General features: G+C 31.2%; 2 protein-coding genes across 2 annotated transcripts; one reads left to right on the top strand and one right to left on the bottom strand.

Moving 5' to 3' along the window:
• Positions 1-8,360: 8,360 nt before the first annotated feature.
• Positions 8,361-13,843, top strand: LOC113860794 (shaggy-related protein kinase theta). The gene is made up of 13 exons (XM_027493300.1): positions 8,361-8,666; positions 9,544-9,801; positions 10,051-10,143; positions 10,641-10,700; positions 10,831-11,103; positions 11,261-11,335; positions 11,775-11,831; positions 11,915-12,055; positions 12,441-12,491; positions 12,594-12,689; positions 12,785-12,868; positions 13,021-13,123; positions 13,207-13,843. Exons 1-13 carry the CDS (start codon positions 8,604-8,606, stop codon positions 13,263-13,265), a joined length of 1,413 nt encoding a protein of 470 aa, XP_027349101.1. The 5' UTR covers positions 8,361-8,603; the 3' UTR covers positions 13,266-13,843.
• A 607-nt stretch (positions 13,844-14,450) lies between these two features.
• On the bottom strand, positions 14,451-17,129 carry LOC113860793 (pentatricopeptide repeat-containing protein At2g03880, mitochondrial). Its single transcript, XM_027493299.1, has one exon. It carries the CDS (start codon positions 17,022-17,024, stop codon positions 14,589-14,591), a length of 2,436 nt encoding a protein of 811 aa, XP_027349100.1. The 5' UTR covers positions 17,025-17,129; the 3' UTR covers positions 14,451-14,588.
• Between the last annotated feature and the right edge of the window lie 3,120 nt (positions 17,130-20,249).

The following is a 20,249-nucleotide window of genomic DNA, read 5'->3' as shown; positions in this document are numbered from 1 at the left end:
ATGGTTAAGAAAGAAACAGTTACTTATTTATCTTTTAATTAATGAAAATTCAAGAGCTTCGGAGATTCATATGACAAAGGGGAGACAGAGGATATATTAAAGACAGTAATGGATAAAATGAATAAAATAAAGAATATGAATTATTAATTTCGTGATAGTTTCTAATTATTGAATGACAGTGCTAATAATAGATAACGGTTTTGCTTAATTTGGTTATCTTTCTCTTCAATATTAGTTGAGTTAACCTCTTTCAGCTAGCCAAATAAATTATAAATTAATTGAAATGACTTGGCAAATATGTGCAAGTTATCAATATATATTCCTCGTTGAATGATTCCTCAAAATGTTCAGTGTCTTATGTGCAAGCATGATGGGATTCTACTATGGTTCAAACATTCATGTTGAATTGTTGTTGCACAACTAAACATGGGTCAACCAAAAATAAAATGACATTGATGGGCTCAACTCAACAACATTGCATTCCAATTTATTTTCCAGTTGTATTTCATTTTGTAAGCTATGATCATTACATTTTACAATCAGTCACTTCCTCAGCCTCTATTGCTAGTAATTAAGGGCACTCTAAACGGGCTTCAATATGGGCCGCATCTCACAAATAAAGCCTGGTTACAAGACTAACTTATTACAGTGGAGGGGTTTGAGGGGAGAGATGAACACAATCTTATTTGAAATACTTGGTCCATTTGGATTGATACGTAGTGGGTAGTGAGCTTTAGTGGATGAAGGTAAAAAAGTTCAAATGTAATTAGATTCGCAAGAATGGCATTTAAAATGGGTAAAATTTAGTTTTTTTAGTTAAAAAAATCTGAATTTAATTTAAGCTCAAAATTTAAAACCTAGCCTTGCATTTTATGGGTGGTATGGGCTAGCCCATTTTGTCAAGCTCTACTTATCTTAGACCCAAAAAATGTTTGAAAAAAAGATTAAAAGAAAAACATTGAAAGAAAAAAGAACACAATCTTATCCCTATTTCCTACTACCCTACTAACAAACGAAACTAATAAGAAGGAACAGAAGCATGGGTGATCGATCACATGAGCCCAATAACTTGTATGGTAGGTTGGGGCAAAATATGCATACCCCATATTTACATGTTGAAAGTTCAATGGACACAGTTCATCCAATTAAGTTTAGGCCTTGTCTTAAATTTTTTTTTAATATACTTTGAATTGCACAAAGGCATCCCCTAAAATCTACTAGCTTAGGTTTCTTTGGAGGAGGAGGTAGAACAAGCACATGGCTTTCATGTGTTAGGTCAAATGCAAGGACCACTCAATTAATGGTTCTACCCATTTTCAACATAATTATTATTGGGACACAATTAACATAACCCACAATAACAAACAAACCAAACTATTTGCCTCTAAAATTTTTCTTCAGACTATGGCAATGGTTTTCCAAGATGCCTTTCTCACTGAGTATATGGCTGAAGTTGTAGATATAGACAATAGCCAAACAATTTGTGAATCATTGGTGGGATATATTGATCATATCCTTGTCTACGAGCATCTACTGATGATCTGAATGAACAAGCGGAAAATTTTAGGTTTTTCTTAATTTTTTTTTGTGAACTAACGTTATGTAATTTTATAAGTTTTTGAATTGTTAAATAATATTGATTATGAACTAGCATTATTAAATCATTAGAAATTTATTGAATATAATACTTATATTAGGATGGATATTTATTATTGGACTTTTGATGTAATAATTTTATTATTTGAACTAGAAGAATGGTAAGGACACACTATTTTTATCTCACTTTTATTTACTGACTAAACTTTATTAAAAATATATTACTAAATGTCGCTGTTAGAACTATTAAACTAAATTGACGTTTGGTTCCAGAAAATATTTTTTATTTTTATTTTGTTTTTAAATATTTGTATAGAAAAAATTTAAAGTTATTTTTCCGTACATATCTTAGAAAACATGAAATAATAAAAATAAAGTAATAATTTTGTAATTAAAAATAAAAACAAAAAACATTTTTAAATACCAAACAAGTCATTATATTCTCATATGAAATTTTTATTATACATTTATTTATTATAAAATTTATATTAATAAATAATCTTTCATATTAAACTTCTCTAAAACTTTATTAATATAGGTCTTTTGAGACAAACCCAAAATGTCTCGAGATCTTTATCTATAGATCTTAATGCCTATGACATTAGATGTCTTACCCATATATTTCATATCAAAGTTATTTGAGAGAAATTATTTCACTTCATATAGCATACACTTATTATTAGCTGCAAGCAAAATATCATCTACGTATAAAACAAGAAAACAAATCTTACTCTCACTAACCTTCAGATATATACATTAATTCATGATGTTTTCTTTAAAACTAAATGAATATATGACTTCATGAAATTTTAGATACTATTGACATAAGGCTTGTTTTAATTCGTATATAGATTTATTAAGCTTGCAGACTAAATGCTCACTGTTACTAGAGAAGAATTCTTCAGGTTGTTTCATGTAAACCTATTCTTCTAGATCACTATTGAAGAACACTATCTTCACATCCATTTGATGTAACTCAAGGTCAAAATGAGTGACCAATGTCATAATCACTCAAAAAGAATCCTTTTTAGACAAAGGAGAAAAGGTCTCCTTATTATCGATTCCTTCCCTTTAAGTGAACCCTTTGGCGACAAGTCTTGTCTTATGTCTCTCAATGTTGCCTTGTGCGTCTTTCTTGATTTTGAAGACCCACCTACATCCAATGACTTTTACATCATCAGGAAACTCAATGAGATTGCAGACTTTGTTAGATGCCATAGAATCCATCTCATCTTTCATGGCATTGTACCATAAATTCGATTTATTAGAACTCATGGCTTGTGAAAACATTTTGGGATCATTTTCGGCTCCACGTTATAGTCTGATTCTTGTAAATACACCACATAGTCACTAGAATTGCTGACTTTCTGACTCTAGTAGATCTTCTTAATGTTGTCTCATTATCTTGATGAGGAACTTGTTATTCAACCACTTCCTCAACTGATTGATCAACGTTTACTTGTGACTCCTCGTCAATAACTTAATCTATCAAATCATATTCAACAGTTTGTGAAACTTGGATAATTGATTGTCTAATACGCTCTTGAACTAGAGGAGCATGAATAACTACCAATCTATCATTTAACTCAGAGGGCTTAGCTTTATAATGATTTGTTTCAAAAGTAGTGTCTTGAATCAGGTCACTCCCACTAATCAAATCATTTTCAAGAAACTTTACATTTCTTGATTCCATAATTCTAGTACTACGAGATGGACAATAAAACTTATACCCTTTGAATTTTTCAGCATATCCAATGAAATACTCACTAACAGTCTTAGGGTCAAGTTTCTTCTCTTGTGAGTTATAAATTCTCACTTCAGATGGACATCCCCAAATGCGTACATGTCGCAAACTAGGTTTCCAACCTTTGAATAGTTCAAAAGGTGTCTTTGAGACAACCTTAGTTGGAACTCTGTTTAATATATACACAGCCATCTTAAGTGCTTCAATCTACAAGAATTGAGGAAGCCTTGCATTGCTCCTCATGCTTCTCACCATGTCCATCAAAGTTCGATTCCTTCTTTCTGTCATACCATTCTGATCTGGAGAACCAGACATAGTGTATTGGGCAACAATCCTATGTTCTTGAAAATTTTTTGCAAATGAACTAAGTGCTTGTCCATTTTCTGTATATTTACCATAGTATTCTTCACCTCGATCTGATCTCACAATCTTAATTTTCTTTCCACATTGTAACTCTACTTCAGCCTTGAAAACTTTAAAGGCATTCAATGCTTCTTCTTTAGAATGAAGCAAATAGAGATACATATATCGTGAGTAATCATCTATGAAGGTGATAAAATATCTCGGACTACTTGCGTCTATGTCTGGACAACAAATATCTATATGAATGATTTCTAACAAGTTTGAACTCCTCTTGACACCAGTTTTAGACTTGTTAGTTTGCTTACCCTTAATGCAATCCACACAAGTCTCAAAATCAGTAAAGTCCAAAGCACTAAGTATTCCTTCATTTACTAATCGCTTAATTCTCTCAATGGAAATGTGTCCCAATCTTCGATGCCACAACATAAAAGATTCCTCATTCACAACACATCGTTTCACCCTAGCAGTAACGTGCATAGAATTATGAGCGGCATTATTTTGGAAAGTAATAGAATAAAGACCATCACATAATTTGTCAAAACCAACAATTTGGGATTTATTTAATAAAGTAAAATCATAGTCCAAAAAATTAAAGGAAAAATATAAAGGTGCAAATCTTGAAATTGAAATCAAATTCTTAGAAAAACTAGGAACATAAAATGTTTTTTCTAAATTTAAAACAAAGCCACTACTTAAAGTCAAACTACACGTCCCAACAGCCTCCACATGTGAGCTCATCCTACTCCCTAAGTAGATGCATCACTCTCTTTCCACTGGCGTCCTTGGGTTTTGCATAACCTGCAAGGTATTACAAACATGGATTGTAGAATCAGAATCAATCCACCATGTGTCATGATTAATATCAACCATATTAGATTCATAACAAACGAAAGCAAATAAATTACCCTTCTTGTCCAGTCAAGTCTTGAATTTTAAGCAATCTTTCTTTATGTGTCCTTTCTTTTTACAAAAGAATCACTTTGACTCATTCTTTATGTCCGACTGAACATAAAGCTTTTCCTTGTGATTAACTTGATTCTTTTTGCTTTTCGCATATATGGTCAAGTTCATCCTCTCCCCTTCTTCCATCAATAACCTTTCCTCTTCTTGAGCACACATGAAAAATATTCCGTATGCTTCAGCTATTGAAAGTCTTATGTATGCTCAGGTTTGCACGAAACCTGACATTGCATTTGCGGTTGGAGTTTTAGGAAGATATTAGAGCAATCTAGGTATTGACCATTAGAAAGCTGCAAAGAAAGTAATGAGATATCTTCAAGGAACAAAGGATTACATGCTTATGTACAGACGGACTGATGCTTTGGAAGTGATAGGCTACTCTAACTTAGACTTTGCTGGCTGCATTGATACCAGGAAATCTACATTTGTTTGGTCTTTATGAAAGTCATGAAAAGACGATTAGACCTCTCCCACTTTTTATAAAGATCAACTACATCTGGAGTGCTAGTCTCAGTAATTGCCGATGGTTCATCCTTCCTAATAGCATAATCAATGTCCATCTAGCTCAAATGGAGAAGAATTCTTTTCTTCCAGATCTTATAATTATCATCCCGTAACTCGGGAATACCATATTTATTATCAAAAAAATTCATAGATTGAGAAACTGCAAAGTTTAAAATACTACATGCTTATCATAATTTGAGGATAAAATAAATATCATGTTTTACTAATGCAAACATGCTTTAATTCATTAATCTAGTGACATAAAACTTGTCTGTGGGCTAAAGTCCTATTCAATTAGACTCATTATACATCTTTATGATAAAACTATCAAATTATGTTCCTTTTCTTAATTTTTGTGCGTAGATTAAGAAATATAATTCAATATTTCATTCTGATTAATTATACAAATGCAATAAATTTTATGTGGGTAGATTTCATCACATCACATATAATTAATTACAATCAATATTTTTTCAATGTGACTTAAAAAAAACTATATATATATAATTTTAATCAATTAAAGGTGTTGTGACTATTCTCTAATTTATTAAAATTATATTCATTACCAAACATTAGTTTTCTCTCTCCAAAAGGCAAATATTAGCAATAATATCAAAGAAATTAGGTATAAAAACTAATAATATCATGCTAAACAGTCACAAGGAAAGATATATATAGTTTTCAGAATCACATATATAACAAAGATAAGAATTTGCTTTAATGGTTGCCACCTTAGATTATTATCCTAAGGTTCTGAGTTTGAATCCTCAGAAGGTCAATGTAGTAGCAATAAATGTCTTCAACCTCCAGAAAGTCATGTTTAAGTAAAATTATTCACTTTGACTAATTATAAGTAAAAATCATAGGATTTTGGTATTTTTTCTTATCTTCAGAAAAGATTGAAATCATAGTATTTGTCTTCAACCTCCAGCCGGGTCAGCTTGACCCAATTACGACCTGCGCACCCGATTTCAAAATTTTAACATTCTTAGTCTCTATTAAACGTGAAAAAAGATGTTTTTAAATGCAGAAAACATAGAAAATGATTTTTCATATTCGATTTTGATAAATAAATAAAAAGAAGGGTCAAACACACAACATTTTTCGAATATGCAAAACAAGCAAGGTAATAGTATATGAAGCTTTGATACCAAATGAAAAAAAAACTGTCAAAGCTATGCGAAAGTGAAGAATAGATTGATTAATATTAACTTCCAATCATTGCAAGTTGATTCGCGATCGAAGTTTTAGTCTTTTCAAATCTTCACTCACTCAATCACGATGGACCTAAAACCATGGGAGTGTGAAATATTGATGGGGCTCTGCCCATCATAAAGCCCAATTCAAAAATTAACAGAGACAACCTCTATATAAAATGAAAACTAAATGTTGTTAATGGAGATATGGATCATATTATGTTTCTAATTTTTACGTTACTTAAAGATAGGAACTAAAACTAAATGGGTTGCTAACACTAATGTCTGTGTTAGAATTATTAAACTTGACATTTATGTTATATTATATATAAATTGATGTTTGGTTTTAGAAAATATTTTCTATTTTGTATTCTGTTTTTGAATATTTATATAGAAAAAATTAAAAATTATTTTTCCATACATATCTTAGAAAACATGAAATAATAAAAATAAAGTGATAATTTTGTAATTAAAATAAAAATAAAAAACATTTTTAAATATCAAACAAGCCCTTATATTCTCATATGAAATTTTTATTATATATTTATTTATCATAAAATTTATATTAATGAGATACTAATTTATTATTCACATAGATATATTTATTTATTTAATACATGTATTTTACTTCCTATTGAAATGATTATCACTTTTAATATTGTTATTATTTCTAATCTCATATCATATTTATTATAATTATTATTGTTACTGGAATGTCATTGAAGTTTACTTGTTTGCTTCCAAAATAATATCATTTTTATCTCTTCATATTTGCCAACAGTGTGTCATTAATTGTTCTGATAAATAATGAACTAAAATGATAAAAATAATTATTAAATTGATCTAAAATTATAAATGAATATGATTTGTTATTAACTAACTAAAATCGTAAAATATTCATTAACAAACTTTTTTCTTACTGTTTAAAAATATAATAATTTATAATTATTTCTTAAAAATATAATCGATATTCATAATACGTTCTTTCATATTTCTTATAATTAAATTCATGTTATTTGAACATTGGTGTGGTCTTGAGATGATATTTTATTATTCCATTTATTTAATTCTTAAATTTTTAATATAAAATATGTAAAATAAATATTACTTTAAAAATAAGTAGTAAGAGAATATACCAAAAGATATAGCGCTATCCTTTTTTTTTTATATCTAAAAATGAAATGATATATAATTTACCTGAAAATAATTTCATAAATGTGATATAAATTAAAATACTAATTATGAACATGCATGCAATTGTGTAAAAAAATCATTAATTTTACACAAATGAATGATTAAAGTCACTAATCAAATAATCTACAATATACTTTATGCAATATTTTTAATTACTTTAAAAAATATTATTATTTTTAATTTCTATGTAACTACTATTGATAATTTATTGTTTATTTTATATTTTATTAACCAATAGTCTCTATAATTTAAGAGTTTAATTTTAGTTTATTGTTTTATACTATCAATTAATTTTAATATATAATAAATATAGTTTTTAAATAATATTAAAAAATATTTTTTTTTTGCAGTGTAAACATATTATAATCAAATTTTAATTCTATCTATGTTATTATACGTGTTTTATAATTTTTTATAAAGACTTTCCGTAGAAAAATTTCTGAACTAAAATTGCATTGCTTTAAACATTATCCTTTGTTGTCCTAAAATGCCGGATCCATTGTTCACCGTAAAAACACGCTGATTCCTCCGAATATTCCGTTCACACCTCATCTTTGTCTGAGGATCCCTTTTCCGTAAGTAAACCCAAAGTAAAGGGTGCTTTCGTAACTGAACACCAGCTTTCGTGTCGAAACTAGAAGATCGTGACCGTCAAATTTCCATCGATGACTGATCAGCGGTCAATATCTCACGTTTGACTGAGGTACAAACTTTGAAGCTGGAATGATTGGAATTGATGGAAGTTTGACCACAGAAAATTAAGAAATTAATTAATTAATAGTTAAAAAATAAAAATCCACCTGGCACCCAATTTAGAGAAATTGGGTTCATAAGATCTGTGTTGTTTGGCTTCATTTTCTCTCTCGTTTTTTTCTGGCCATTTTGTATTTGCAGGGGACAGAGGCAGGAGAAGAGAGAGAAACAGTCTCTCTCTCTTCTGTGTTTTTCTCTTCGTGTTTTTGTGGAAAAAAATTGTTTTTTGTTTTGGGATTTGAGGGTATTTAGGGTGTGGATTGAGTTGGTTTGTTGGGGTCGGAATCACAACCATGAATATGATGCGAAGGTTGAAGAGCATTGCTTCTGGGAGGACTTCGATTTCATCAGATCCTGTAAGCTTAATATCTTTTTCTCTTTCCTCTCTAAAAATATTTATTTTTTGAGCCATTTTTTTTTTCTCTTTTGGTTGTTGTTTGGTCGCTGGAAAATTGAAAAAAAATAAAAATACAAGCTAATGTTGCTCAAGAAATGAACATTTTCATTGGTCTGGGTTGTTGGGAAATGTCGAGTTTTGCTACTAGTTAGGCATAACATTTTTTTTTTCTTTAAGTTTATTAATATTATGATTATGAATATGTATGTATGTATGTATGTATGTATGTGTGTCTATGTGTGGGTGATTTTTTGACTTTTTTTTTTTGTTTATGTTTTTTGATTTTGAGACATAGCTGTATTTCCATGTAAAACGTTTTATAATCTGACTATTTGTGTTCTGCTCCTCAAAGTGTGTCATTTTCTTTTGTTTTATTTGTACATTTGTGGTTTGGAGTCCAATGATTTTCTAAGCTAACGAGAGCACAAACTTTGTGTGGGTTTGTCATGACTGTTAAGGTTGGAAGTGTGGAATTACCAAAACCATAAGATGATAAGGTTCTAGGTGCAAATGTGTTGTAGCTGTTTAGGCAATAGGTGACAAAAGCTTGCTTGGATTATGGTACGGATAAAACCAAAGATTAGGTTGAATTGCTCATTTGCTTGCTGGTGTTAATCTTGTGAATTGGGTAATGTATTAGTTGCTTGTTTGCTTATTTGTCATTGTCAGTGTACTCTTAATTTAATTGCGGCAGGAGCTTAGTATGATAAACTTAACTATGTGGGAAATTTAGGAAATGTTGTGTACCTTGAGTTTAATTTGCTTTTCCCATTTTACATACCTGGGCAAAAACACATCCCAAATATATTATTTAAATTGAAACTGCTTCTTTGCAGGGAGGGGATTGTACCACAAAGAGAGCCAAAGTTGATCAGGAGACTGAAGGAAAGGTCAACGAGGAAACATATCCTATGGAGAGAGGTGGAAAAGATCAGGAGCAGAATATAGATGCATCAAAAGAAACTGCTGTTGGCACAGTTAATTCCAATGTTTCTACAGTGGCTAGAATTGAGAAGTCGGGTTATGATCAGCTTCCAAAAGAATTACGTGAAATGAAAATTGTAGATGACAAAGGGAAAAACAACAATGAGAAGGTATTTATTGTTCATTTTTCTTGTTTTCCTATTTTTGATGTTTGTTAATCATCGACTCATTGCTGTGATTGTTTTAAATATGTAAAATTAAAATTATTTATGAATATTCTGTATTCGCTGCAAAGATAGTACATGCACCTTTTTTGCTTCCACCAATATGTCAACAATATACATTTTAATTAGTATTGTGAAGCTGATTTTTTTTTTAAATGCAATAATTGGGTTTGGTAAATGATTTGCTGTGTGCAGGATATGGATGCAGCTGTCGTGAATGGTAATGGAACAGAGACGGGTCAAATAATTACAACTGCTATTGGTGGTCGAGATGGACAACCAAAGAGGGTATTGTTCATGAGTTTCTTAATTGCTGTTCTACTTACCCACTCTTAAAAGTGATCTTATATCAAGGAATCAGATCCCGAGGATCTTTTTTCTTAAATTCATTGTTCTTCTATTAAATTTGCACTGCTTGTTATTGGTTTTCAGTACCTTGTTATAAGGGGTATCGGGTGAGGGGAATATAAGTTTTGATATATTTTATCGTATTTATTAGTTTGAATGTTGAACATTTTGGTTGTATATTGTAAAGTTTCCTTATTTGGAACTGTGAACGTACATGTACACATTGATAATTAGAGTAGGCCATGTTTACCACTATATTGACTTCATATTTTTAATCTATGCTTTATGCTTAGGATTGGACAAAATGTTGTAATAATGACATATTTGGTTTAGTTAGAACCTTTTCCCTTCTTTGTTATCACAAATACATGATAAATTGTATCAATTACTTGCTATGAAATATTCTGCATTTAATAACTTTGTTTTGTCTGGCTCAGACAATCTCATACATGGCAGAACGTGTGGTTGGTACTGGATCTTTTGGTGTTGTTTATCAGGTATTTATATTTGTTTTGTAGTATTTCTTTACATGTAATTTAAGGATTGATTTTTTATCCTTTCTTCACTGTTCTATGGGTTCGTTTAGTTTTTTTCTTGCTTATCCATAATGCCTTGAATATTCTGTAGGCCAAGTGCCTTGAAACTGGTGAAGCAGTTGCGATAAAGAAAGTGTTGCAAGACAAGAGATATAAGAATAGGGAACTGCAGGTTATGCGTCTGCTTGACCATACTAACGTTCTCAGACTAAAGCACTGTTTCTATTCAGCAGCTGATAAAGATGAATTGTACCTTAACCTGGTTTTGGAGTACGTACCTGAAACTGTCTACAGAGTTTCAAAGCACTACATCAGGATGCACCAACATATGCCTATCCTTTATGTGCAACTGTATACATACCAGGTAATCTGGAAATTGGATTGATTGACTTTTTATTTTTATTTTTAACTATAGTATTTGGCTATGAGTTTCCTTGATCGTGCTTGTAGAATTCCAATTATTTGTTTTTAGCTTGTTACCATTATGCTGTTATTGATTGCTCAGCAAAACTCTCTTGTAGATATGTCGTGGATTAAATTATTTGCATCATGTGATTGGAGTCTGTCATCGAGACATCAAACCCCAGAATCTATTGGTAAGAAAAAGAATTCATTTTCTTGAAAATTTCCTTGTTTGTGAACCAGAAGTTTTATATTTTCCAAGCAAACACAAGAAATGAATATTCTGCTCAATACCATTTATTGAATCAATTGATCAATATGAAATATGTAAGCTAAACCACATTTAAATCTTGCCTGGGGTGAACGTATGAAATTTCTAGATCTACTATGTTACTGCTTGGAGGAACAGCAAGAAACAGTAAACTGCTGCACTGTTTAATCTGTTATTCACACCATGTGGAAGGACTTAGTAGATCTTGCTGTTTAATATATGGACTTTGAGTGATTTTTTTCTTCTCATTGTAGATTTTAATTGTGGTTTCCTCGTAGTGATTATTTTGACACAGTATATTGCTAGGAATCCTTCTTAAGTAACAAAAGTGTATTCTACTGACATGTGCTTGCATATCCCAGGTTAATCCCCAGACTCATCAGTTAAAGATATGTGATTTTGGGAGTGCAAAGATGTTGGTACGTTCCTCTTTGCTTTTATTTACCAATTTGAAAGTTATATGGTATATATGTGCCTAAGCTTTTGATATTATTGTCCTCAGGTGCCTGGTGAACCCAACATATCGTATATATGCTCACGGTATTATAGAGCTCCAGAACTTATATTTGGTGCAACGGAATACACAACTGCTATTGATGTTTGGTCTGCTGGTTGTGTTTTGGCTGAGCTTCTTCTAGGACAGGTGAGAATTTATATTAGTTCTCTCTTTCTCGTATTTAGAGGGAGCTTTAATATCATTGCTAAAATGAACATTTTCATGAAGTTCATTTTGTGAGAGAATTCTTAATTGGTTCTGCATTCTATGAGTGATACTTGCAATTTAATAGTTTTTGGTGGATACTCATTTATCTGAAATTTTTCTACTGTGGGTTTCCTTTCTTTTATAATCAAGTTCTGTAAGAAGTAACATGCAATGAACTTAACGTAGAAGTTCAATTACTTATGTCAGGTATCCTGTATATTTTACATGTGAGATGATTCCTTTCCTCACAACCGCAAACTAGGTCTTATAGAATAAATGATGCATTTGTAGATTGATGCTTATCTACGACTTCTGTTATTTGCAGCCAATGTTTCCTGGGGAGAGTGGGGTTGATCAGTTGGTAGAGATCATCAAGGTATAGTTTCTTGTGTTCTGTCCGTTTTCTTTGTAAGCTTCTTCAAAGTTACATGCTGTTGGTTTTGTTTCTTCAACCTGAATGTAATTTTGTACTATATAGATCTTAGGAACGCCAACTAGAGAAGAAATAAAGTGCATGAATCCAAATTACACTGAATTTAAGTTTCCTCAGATAAAAGCACACCCATGGCACAAGGTTAGCAGTTCTTTACTCTCCACTGGCCCCTAAAGTATTAAATTTGTAGTGATAAATGCTTCCAATCAGAGATCTGATTGACCTTGTAAAACCAGGTTTTTCACAAAAAGATGCCTTCAGAAGCAGTGGATCTTGTGTCAAGGATGCTTCAGTATTCACCAAATCTACGATGCACTGCTGTAAGAAAGTTAATTTGCTTTAAGAAATGTTACCTTTTGTGGCTTGATTGTTTATGCAGTCACACTTGTACACAGTTTGATATTCTAGAAGTTAGGAAGATATTCAGTTGTGTAGTTATCCTGTTGCACTGATGATTATATTTTGTGTACAGTTGGAAGCATGTGCACACCCCTTCTTTGATGATCTGCGAGACCCAAATGCATGCTTACCGAATGGTCGAGCACTGCCTTCTTTGTTTGATTTCACTGCTCAAGGTTAGGTGGTGATAAACTTACCAATATTAGTTATAAATAAAATCGTTTGCCAATTGCCATTGCTAACATAAAAAACAATGCAGAGCTGGCAGGTGCACCTGAGGAGTTGCGTCGGCGACTCATTCCTGAGCATGCAAGTTGAATTCATCCTTGGGCATTGTAAATTGGTTTTTGGATGAATGGACAACAACACCAGCAATGCTATCTTCCCTAACTGTTCAGGTCTCTGCTGTCCAGCCTGACAATCATGACTATACAGCTCATATGATCCTCAAAACCAAGCAACCTCTTTATCAAGGACCTGCTGGTGACAATCACGTAGATGAAGTAGGAATGCCTGGTGATAGGGTTGCAACCATTTTTTTATAATGTAGTTTATGATTGATGTATGCCTCAATTTCAAAAGATGATGCGTTCTTGGAATCTGTTACTCATGTTTTTCCTGTAGTTCAGATTTGTTCCTCGAAGTGAGCTATGTGGAATCCTCAGATGAGTAGGCATTTTTTTTCAACCCCCGTTTCGTTGTATTGTTTTTACCTTTTTGTAACAAAAAAGCTTCCTATCTTTTGTTGTTTGGTTCTACTAATTGCTAAGTCTTGTTAAATTATAGTTTTAGGCTCTGCATAAATTTTATGACTAGTCATCATTCATTCTGACAAATTATCGAATGGATTTCTGGCAATTTTTGAATAAAGGCAATTAGAATGATCCATGAATTTTAGTGATTTTCGTGTCCTTCACCGCACTTATACCAGAAAGGTAACGCTAGTCTACACTCCACAGTCAAACGAAAGGACTAAGTATGCTGACCGCAAGGTCAATTTTATTCCATTTAGACTGTTAGATTAATCATTCTCGTGGGTGAAAATGTTTATTTTTGGGGACTAGATATTTTGGTAGTTTGCGAATTTCTCTCCATTAATTGAGAAAACTGTTTTGGCTCTTTTCTACACTTTTGGTTGTAGGTAGCAGCTACAAACTAGAAAAATAAAGTGTTTTAGCAAATTATTTTCTGAATATGTACCAATGAGCCCCTTATATTTTGATGGGCTAAATTCCTCGCGAATGCAAAATATTTGAAGAAACAAACAATTTGTGGTCTAAAGCTATTGCATGTCATCATTTTGCAGCCTATATAATGTACTTAAAAAGACAAGAAATTATAATGCATCCTTAATTTGTACATGATTCAAATTTTAATTAAAATAGAGTAGTCTTGCTTCCTCCTCCATCTCAAATTCCTGTCTATATGAAACATTAAGTTCTCAATATTCTTGAACAAGAGGTTTAGTTCTCTACGTAATGTTTAAACTTCAATTGAAAAAATGAATTTAACTTTGATGATAGTAACAGAAACAAAGCAAAATTTGTCCAACAAACAAGGCCCTGTAAACTTGAAATTGTCATGTGTATCAAGTCCCCTTCAAACTGGATCAAGGACTAGTGTTAAGACTAAAAAGAGATCCTACCAGTAATCCCCACATGAACACTCCCCATCTCTAAAATGATGAAAACAATTTGAATCCCTCAATATGATATGACGAGTCAAAACTCTTGATATATATTTCATAGCAGAATGACAATCTCCACAAACTCGGAGATTCTTAAATACCCGAATTGGTGCACCTGCTGGAGAAGCAAGTAAACCAAAAGCAACAGCAAGTTTCTCACTGTGATAAGCAAGGCCAACCTCCTTTCCCTCTCTATCCATGTCATGTAAAGAAAAATTCATATCTGGAACATACCCTGCTTCTTTAATTCTTATTATAATCTCATCAATCTTGGAATAAATCTCAGCTTCCCTTGGATGTCCTCTATCTTCAGAAATGAATGTGTGCACTTTGCTGTTTATCTCAATCCAACTGCATCCAGGCTCCTTAACTATTCCTTTTGATTTCATCAACCTTCGAATTTTCGCAGCATCATCCCATTTTCGAGCTGCAGAATACATGTTAGACAACATAACATAAGGCATAGCATTCATGGGTTCCAACTCAAAAAGATTTGTAGCTGCCCTCTCTCCTAATTCTAAGTTCCCGTGCACTCTACATGCAGAAAGGAGTGCCTTCCATACAGTTGCATCGGGTTTCACATCCATTTGGTTTACTATTTCTTTTGCCTCATCAAGCTTTCCTGAGCGTCCAAAAAGATCAATCATGCAGGCATAGTGTTCAGGGCCAGGTTTTATTCCATAAACATTATTCATTTGTTGAAAATATATGCGACCTTCATCTACAAGACCAGCATGGCTACAAGCAAATAATAATCCTATGAATGTGATAAAATCTGGTTTTGTGCCACTTGAAACCATAGCATCATAAAATCTCAGAGAGTCTTTTCCCTTACCATTTTGTGCATAACCAACGATAAGAGCAGTATAAGTAATTACATCACAATCTTGCATTGAAACAAAAATGGTATCAGCATCATCCAAGCATCCACATTTTGCATACATGGCTACTAAAGAATTATCCACCGACAGTGATGATCTAAGGCCTGATTTTATGAAATCTGAATGCACTTGTTTACCAAATTCTAGAAGAGTCAGTTCTGCACAGGCACTCAAAATACTTGCAACAACGAATTGGTCTGGACTTACCCCTTCTTTTCTCATGTCACAAAAAATCTTCAGGGATTCTTCATGGGAGCCATTTTGTGCATAGCCTGTGACCAGGGAGGTCCATGAGATGACATCTTTCTCAATCATCTTTTCAAACACTGCATATGCACAATTCAGGTCCCCAGTTTTGGCATACATATCAACTAAAGCATTGCTAACAGGCTTATAATTCTCAAATCCAGTTTTGATTACCAAACATTGAACAGATTTTGCATCCATACTACCAACTATGCAACAATTCAGAACAGACGGCAATGTATAATCATCAATCTTCATATTTCTTGCGTGCATTTTTTTGAAGAGGAGAAGAGCTTCCTCTTCAAACCCATGTCTTACACACCCAACTATCATGGAGTTCCACGAAACAACATCATCATCCTCCATAATTTCTAATACCTTTTTCGCACTACGTAAATCTCCACATTTTGCATACATGTCAACCAATGCACTTTGAACATATACATTGCAACCAAAACCACTCCGAACAATGCAACTGTGCACCTGTTCTCCAAAACAATGAGCTGAAACTGCAGAACATGCTGTCAATATGCTAGGAAAGGTAAATTGATTGGAATCAACCCCTTCTATGCGCATGTAACGAAAAAACTCAATTGCCTTATGGCCATCACCATTTTGAGCATAACCAGTAACCATGGCAGTCCACAGAACATGGTTTCCCTTATCATAGGCCAACCCCTTGAAGAGAAATTCGGCTTCTCTAATGTGCTTGCACTTTGCATACATGTCAACAAGGCCAGTGACAACATACACGTTGGATTCAAATCCATTCTTCACCACATACCCATGAATCATTTCCCCATTTTGGATCAAGCCCAATGCTGAACACACCCTCAGAATACTTCCTAAAGTGTACTGACTCGGTTTCTGACCCTCCAACCTCATCCACCTGAACAAATCAAAAGCCTCAGCGTCATACCCGAATCTACAATAACCGGATATGAGGGTGGACCAAGTGATAGAACTTCTACCTGAAAACTCATCAAAAAGGTCTCTTGCTTCAACCAATCTACCCTCATTAACATAACCAGATATCATAGTGTTCCAAGTGTACTCATCCCTTTGAGGCATTTTATCAAACAATTTTCGGGCATCGTTAATTCGACCAGATTTCGACAACCCATTAAGAAGCTGATTGGAATGGAACGTAGATTGATGGGAATCCGCAATGCAGGCATGTATGCAACGAAGAAATGGCAGAAGCTTGAATGTGTGCCCTGGGTTGTGAGAAAATGCCAAAACTTTTGAGTCCAACTTGAGCATAACCACTTGTTGCAACTTTCTTTCATCAGAATCTTCATTCAACTGGAAAAGATTGCCGCAGTAGCAAATCAGAAGAAGCAAGGAAGAAATCTTTAAAACTGCTTTTTCGATGGTATTATTATGTGGAACTTTTTTTTATATATGGTTTTTTTTTAATTCAAAAAATATAATTTTTTTTTGTAAAGTTATAAAAATATGATTTTTTTAAAAAATTACCGTTAGCGATTTTTGACGAAAAATTATCAGTAACGACTTTTAATTTACTTTTTAAATATTTAATTATTTTTTTAAAAATTACTGCTGATAATTTTTAATTTTTTAATATTTTTTTAAAAATTGTTATTAACGACTTTTGAAACTTTATATTTTTTATTTTTGAATTTTTATATTACATTAAAAATTACTAATGATGATTTTTAAATTCTATATTTTTGTAATTTTGTAAAAAAAATTATATTTTTTAAATTTTAAAAAATATATATACAAAAAAATAGTTATTATTATTTATTTGCCTTCAAGAAAATTATAATACAAAAACTTGGATTTATGTTTTTTTCTTAGTGCATACTTCATACTTTTTTTCAGAGTGGGAGTAATTATGTTCATAAATCAATAATGAAAATGTTAACATGTGTCAAATGATTGATAATAATAAAATTTATTATATTTTTACGTTGCTAATAAATATATATGCGTTAAAAAAATTATTATTCTTAAATATTTAAATTTAATCTTTAAAATTAAAAAAAAATATAAAAACAATAATATTTTTTAAAAGGAGAAAAAAAGACAAACGTTGGGAACATAAAAAGTCAAGATTTTTTTTTTAACTACATTATCTTTTTATTTTCAAAAACAAAAATCTAAAATGTATTACTTGCTTTAAAAAATTAAATTGAAAATTACTTAAAATTTAATCTTTTAAAAAGTAATCAACAAAGTCAGTTACTTTGGACTGAATTATTTAATTTGAGATGGCGCTAATGGATGTGATGTGGTGGTGTGGTAGAATTTCAACCGATTCTAATCAATTCAATTGCAAAGAAGAAAGAAATAAGCTAATGATTTAAGAAGAAAGAAAACTAAACACTTTTATTTGACATGATCTAACAAAAAAAAAAAAACCTAAACACTTTTAACAATATTTCGATGGATCAGACTAGAAATAAAGACTAAAAATAAAAACATAAAAAAAGGGATCAAAATAACTTTTTTGTAAAAGACTAAAAATAAAATTGTTAAAGTGTAAAGAATAAAAACATATTTAATCCATATTCTAATTATATTTAAAAGAAAATAGATGACTAAAATTAGAAGATAAAAAAGAAAAAAAAATAATTATAATAATAAAAGGAAGATCAAAGTAGAACAATAGAAAATGGATTTAGATTGTCTTATATGAACAAGTGACAACGTGATATGAAAAAGAATAAAGTTTACATAAATGATAATAAATTTTATTATAATTATTTTGTATAGTTCTCTTTCAAACACATGCCAGAAACATTGGTGTTGACCGTTGAACAGTGCACTGAATGGTTGAAATGTTTGCTGGCTAATCTCTTATTTCTTAAAAATACTCTGTTTCAAATTTAATTTAAAGCAAATGAATTTTACTTGCAAGGAAATTTTCGTATTACAAATTAAAAACTCCTCTGTTCAAGACAGCTACTACCTACTAAGCTGACTCACAGCGTCGAAATGTCTACGCACCTCGTTAGTTCCGTGTCAATTTGTCCACAAATTATTTATAGCCAAGACCACTACTTATTCATAGTTTGCAAATTCATAAAAAATATTAAAATATTATCACATATTATATAATAGTTAATTTATATCAACAATGGTGTATTAGTGAGGGCTATTTATTTTTAATAAAATATTGATGTTTTAAAAAAATTACATAATAATAATACACATGCTATATACATCATTAAAATAAAATAAATTTCATCATTTTGACTAAAAAGTATTTGATATTACTCATCTTCCCTCTCTCACAAACTTGAGCATTATTCTTAGTCTGGTTAAAAGATTACGAAAACTAGAAAAAATTAATAATTTAGTAAATATATTTGTTAGCTGATTTGAAGAAGAAACAAACAAAAAGTGAATAAGTTCTGTGAGAAACTTTTTTTAAATAATATAACAATCTATTTTGACATGTTTAGTTCTCACATTATCTTACAATTTGAGTGAAAATAAAATTAACAAATTTTTTTATTTGATTCATGCTAATATATAGAGATTTCTTCTTCTTCTTTTACTGCTGTTGATGACTATTGTAGATGTATTTGAATGTATTTTTTGAAAAAACAAAGTTTGTTGTTAAAATTTTAGTTCAGAATTTCTTTACATTAGTTGCAATCAGTTTAATACTAAAATAAAAAGTTATCAGAGTAAACAATGACCTTGCGTTTGCTATGGACCAATTTTATGCTATCAAGAAATCATTGATCAAACCACTCCAATGGATACTTGTTGAACTTTTATATTATTGAATCTTTTGAAATTGTTGTGTTTTCTTGAATTTTGGGTATAATTGTCATTAATATTGATATAAATAGTTGAATTTCCACATTGTTCAGTACAAACTGCCTTGTTAACGACTGAAAGATGATCCATTAACATGATACGATATCTTACAATGGAGTAATGTTTATTTAAACCATTTAAGAATCTTACTACTATATCTGTATTTTCAAAAAAATTTAAAGTTATCAAAAACTTTACAAATACATTTGACATTACAAGAACAAACATGCATTATTTTAAGTTCATTCTATAATGTCTTCATTTTGTGTAGTATTTAGTCATAGAGAAATCTCTCCACTTGAAGTTATAAATTTCTTCTTATATCTTAAAGATTTAGAATTGGTCAATATTTGAAAACTGTTCTTTTAAGTTTTACCCAAACTTTTGAGGCATTGTTCCTCCATACAATGGATTGAACAATTTCAAAACTCATGAATCAAATAAGCCACCTAAAAATCATCTTGTTGCAACATTTTCTAGCAGGGGTGAATATTATGTGTGATTTGTGGTTCTTTAAGGGTTCTATTGATAAAACTCACTCAATTTTTTATTAACAAACTCATTTTCATGGATTTTGACCAAAAGTGATAATTCACATATGTGAGAAAGGGACATAACAAGAACTATGGTGAAATTTTCATTAAGATAAATGTAATATGAGCATGACAAACTCTCTATGTCCTTCAACAT

This window comes from Abrus precatorius, unplaced genomic scaffold (assembly GCF_003935025.1).
Source record: "Abrus precatorius isolate BTA unplaced genomic scaffold, Abrus_2018 Scaffold3, whole genome shotgun sequence".
NCBI lineage: Eukaryota > Viridiplantae > Streptophyta > Magnoliopsida > Fabales > Fabaceae > Abrus > Abrus precatorius.
Note: the sequence above shows the minus strand (reverse complement) of the source record. Positions and strands in the feature narration are given on the sequence as shown.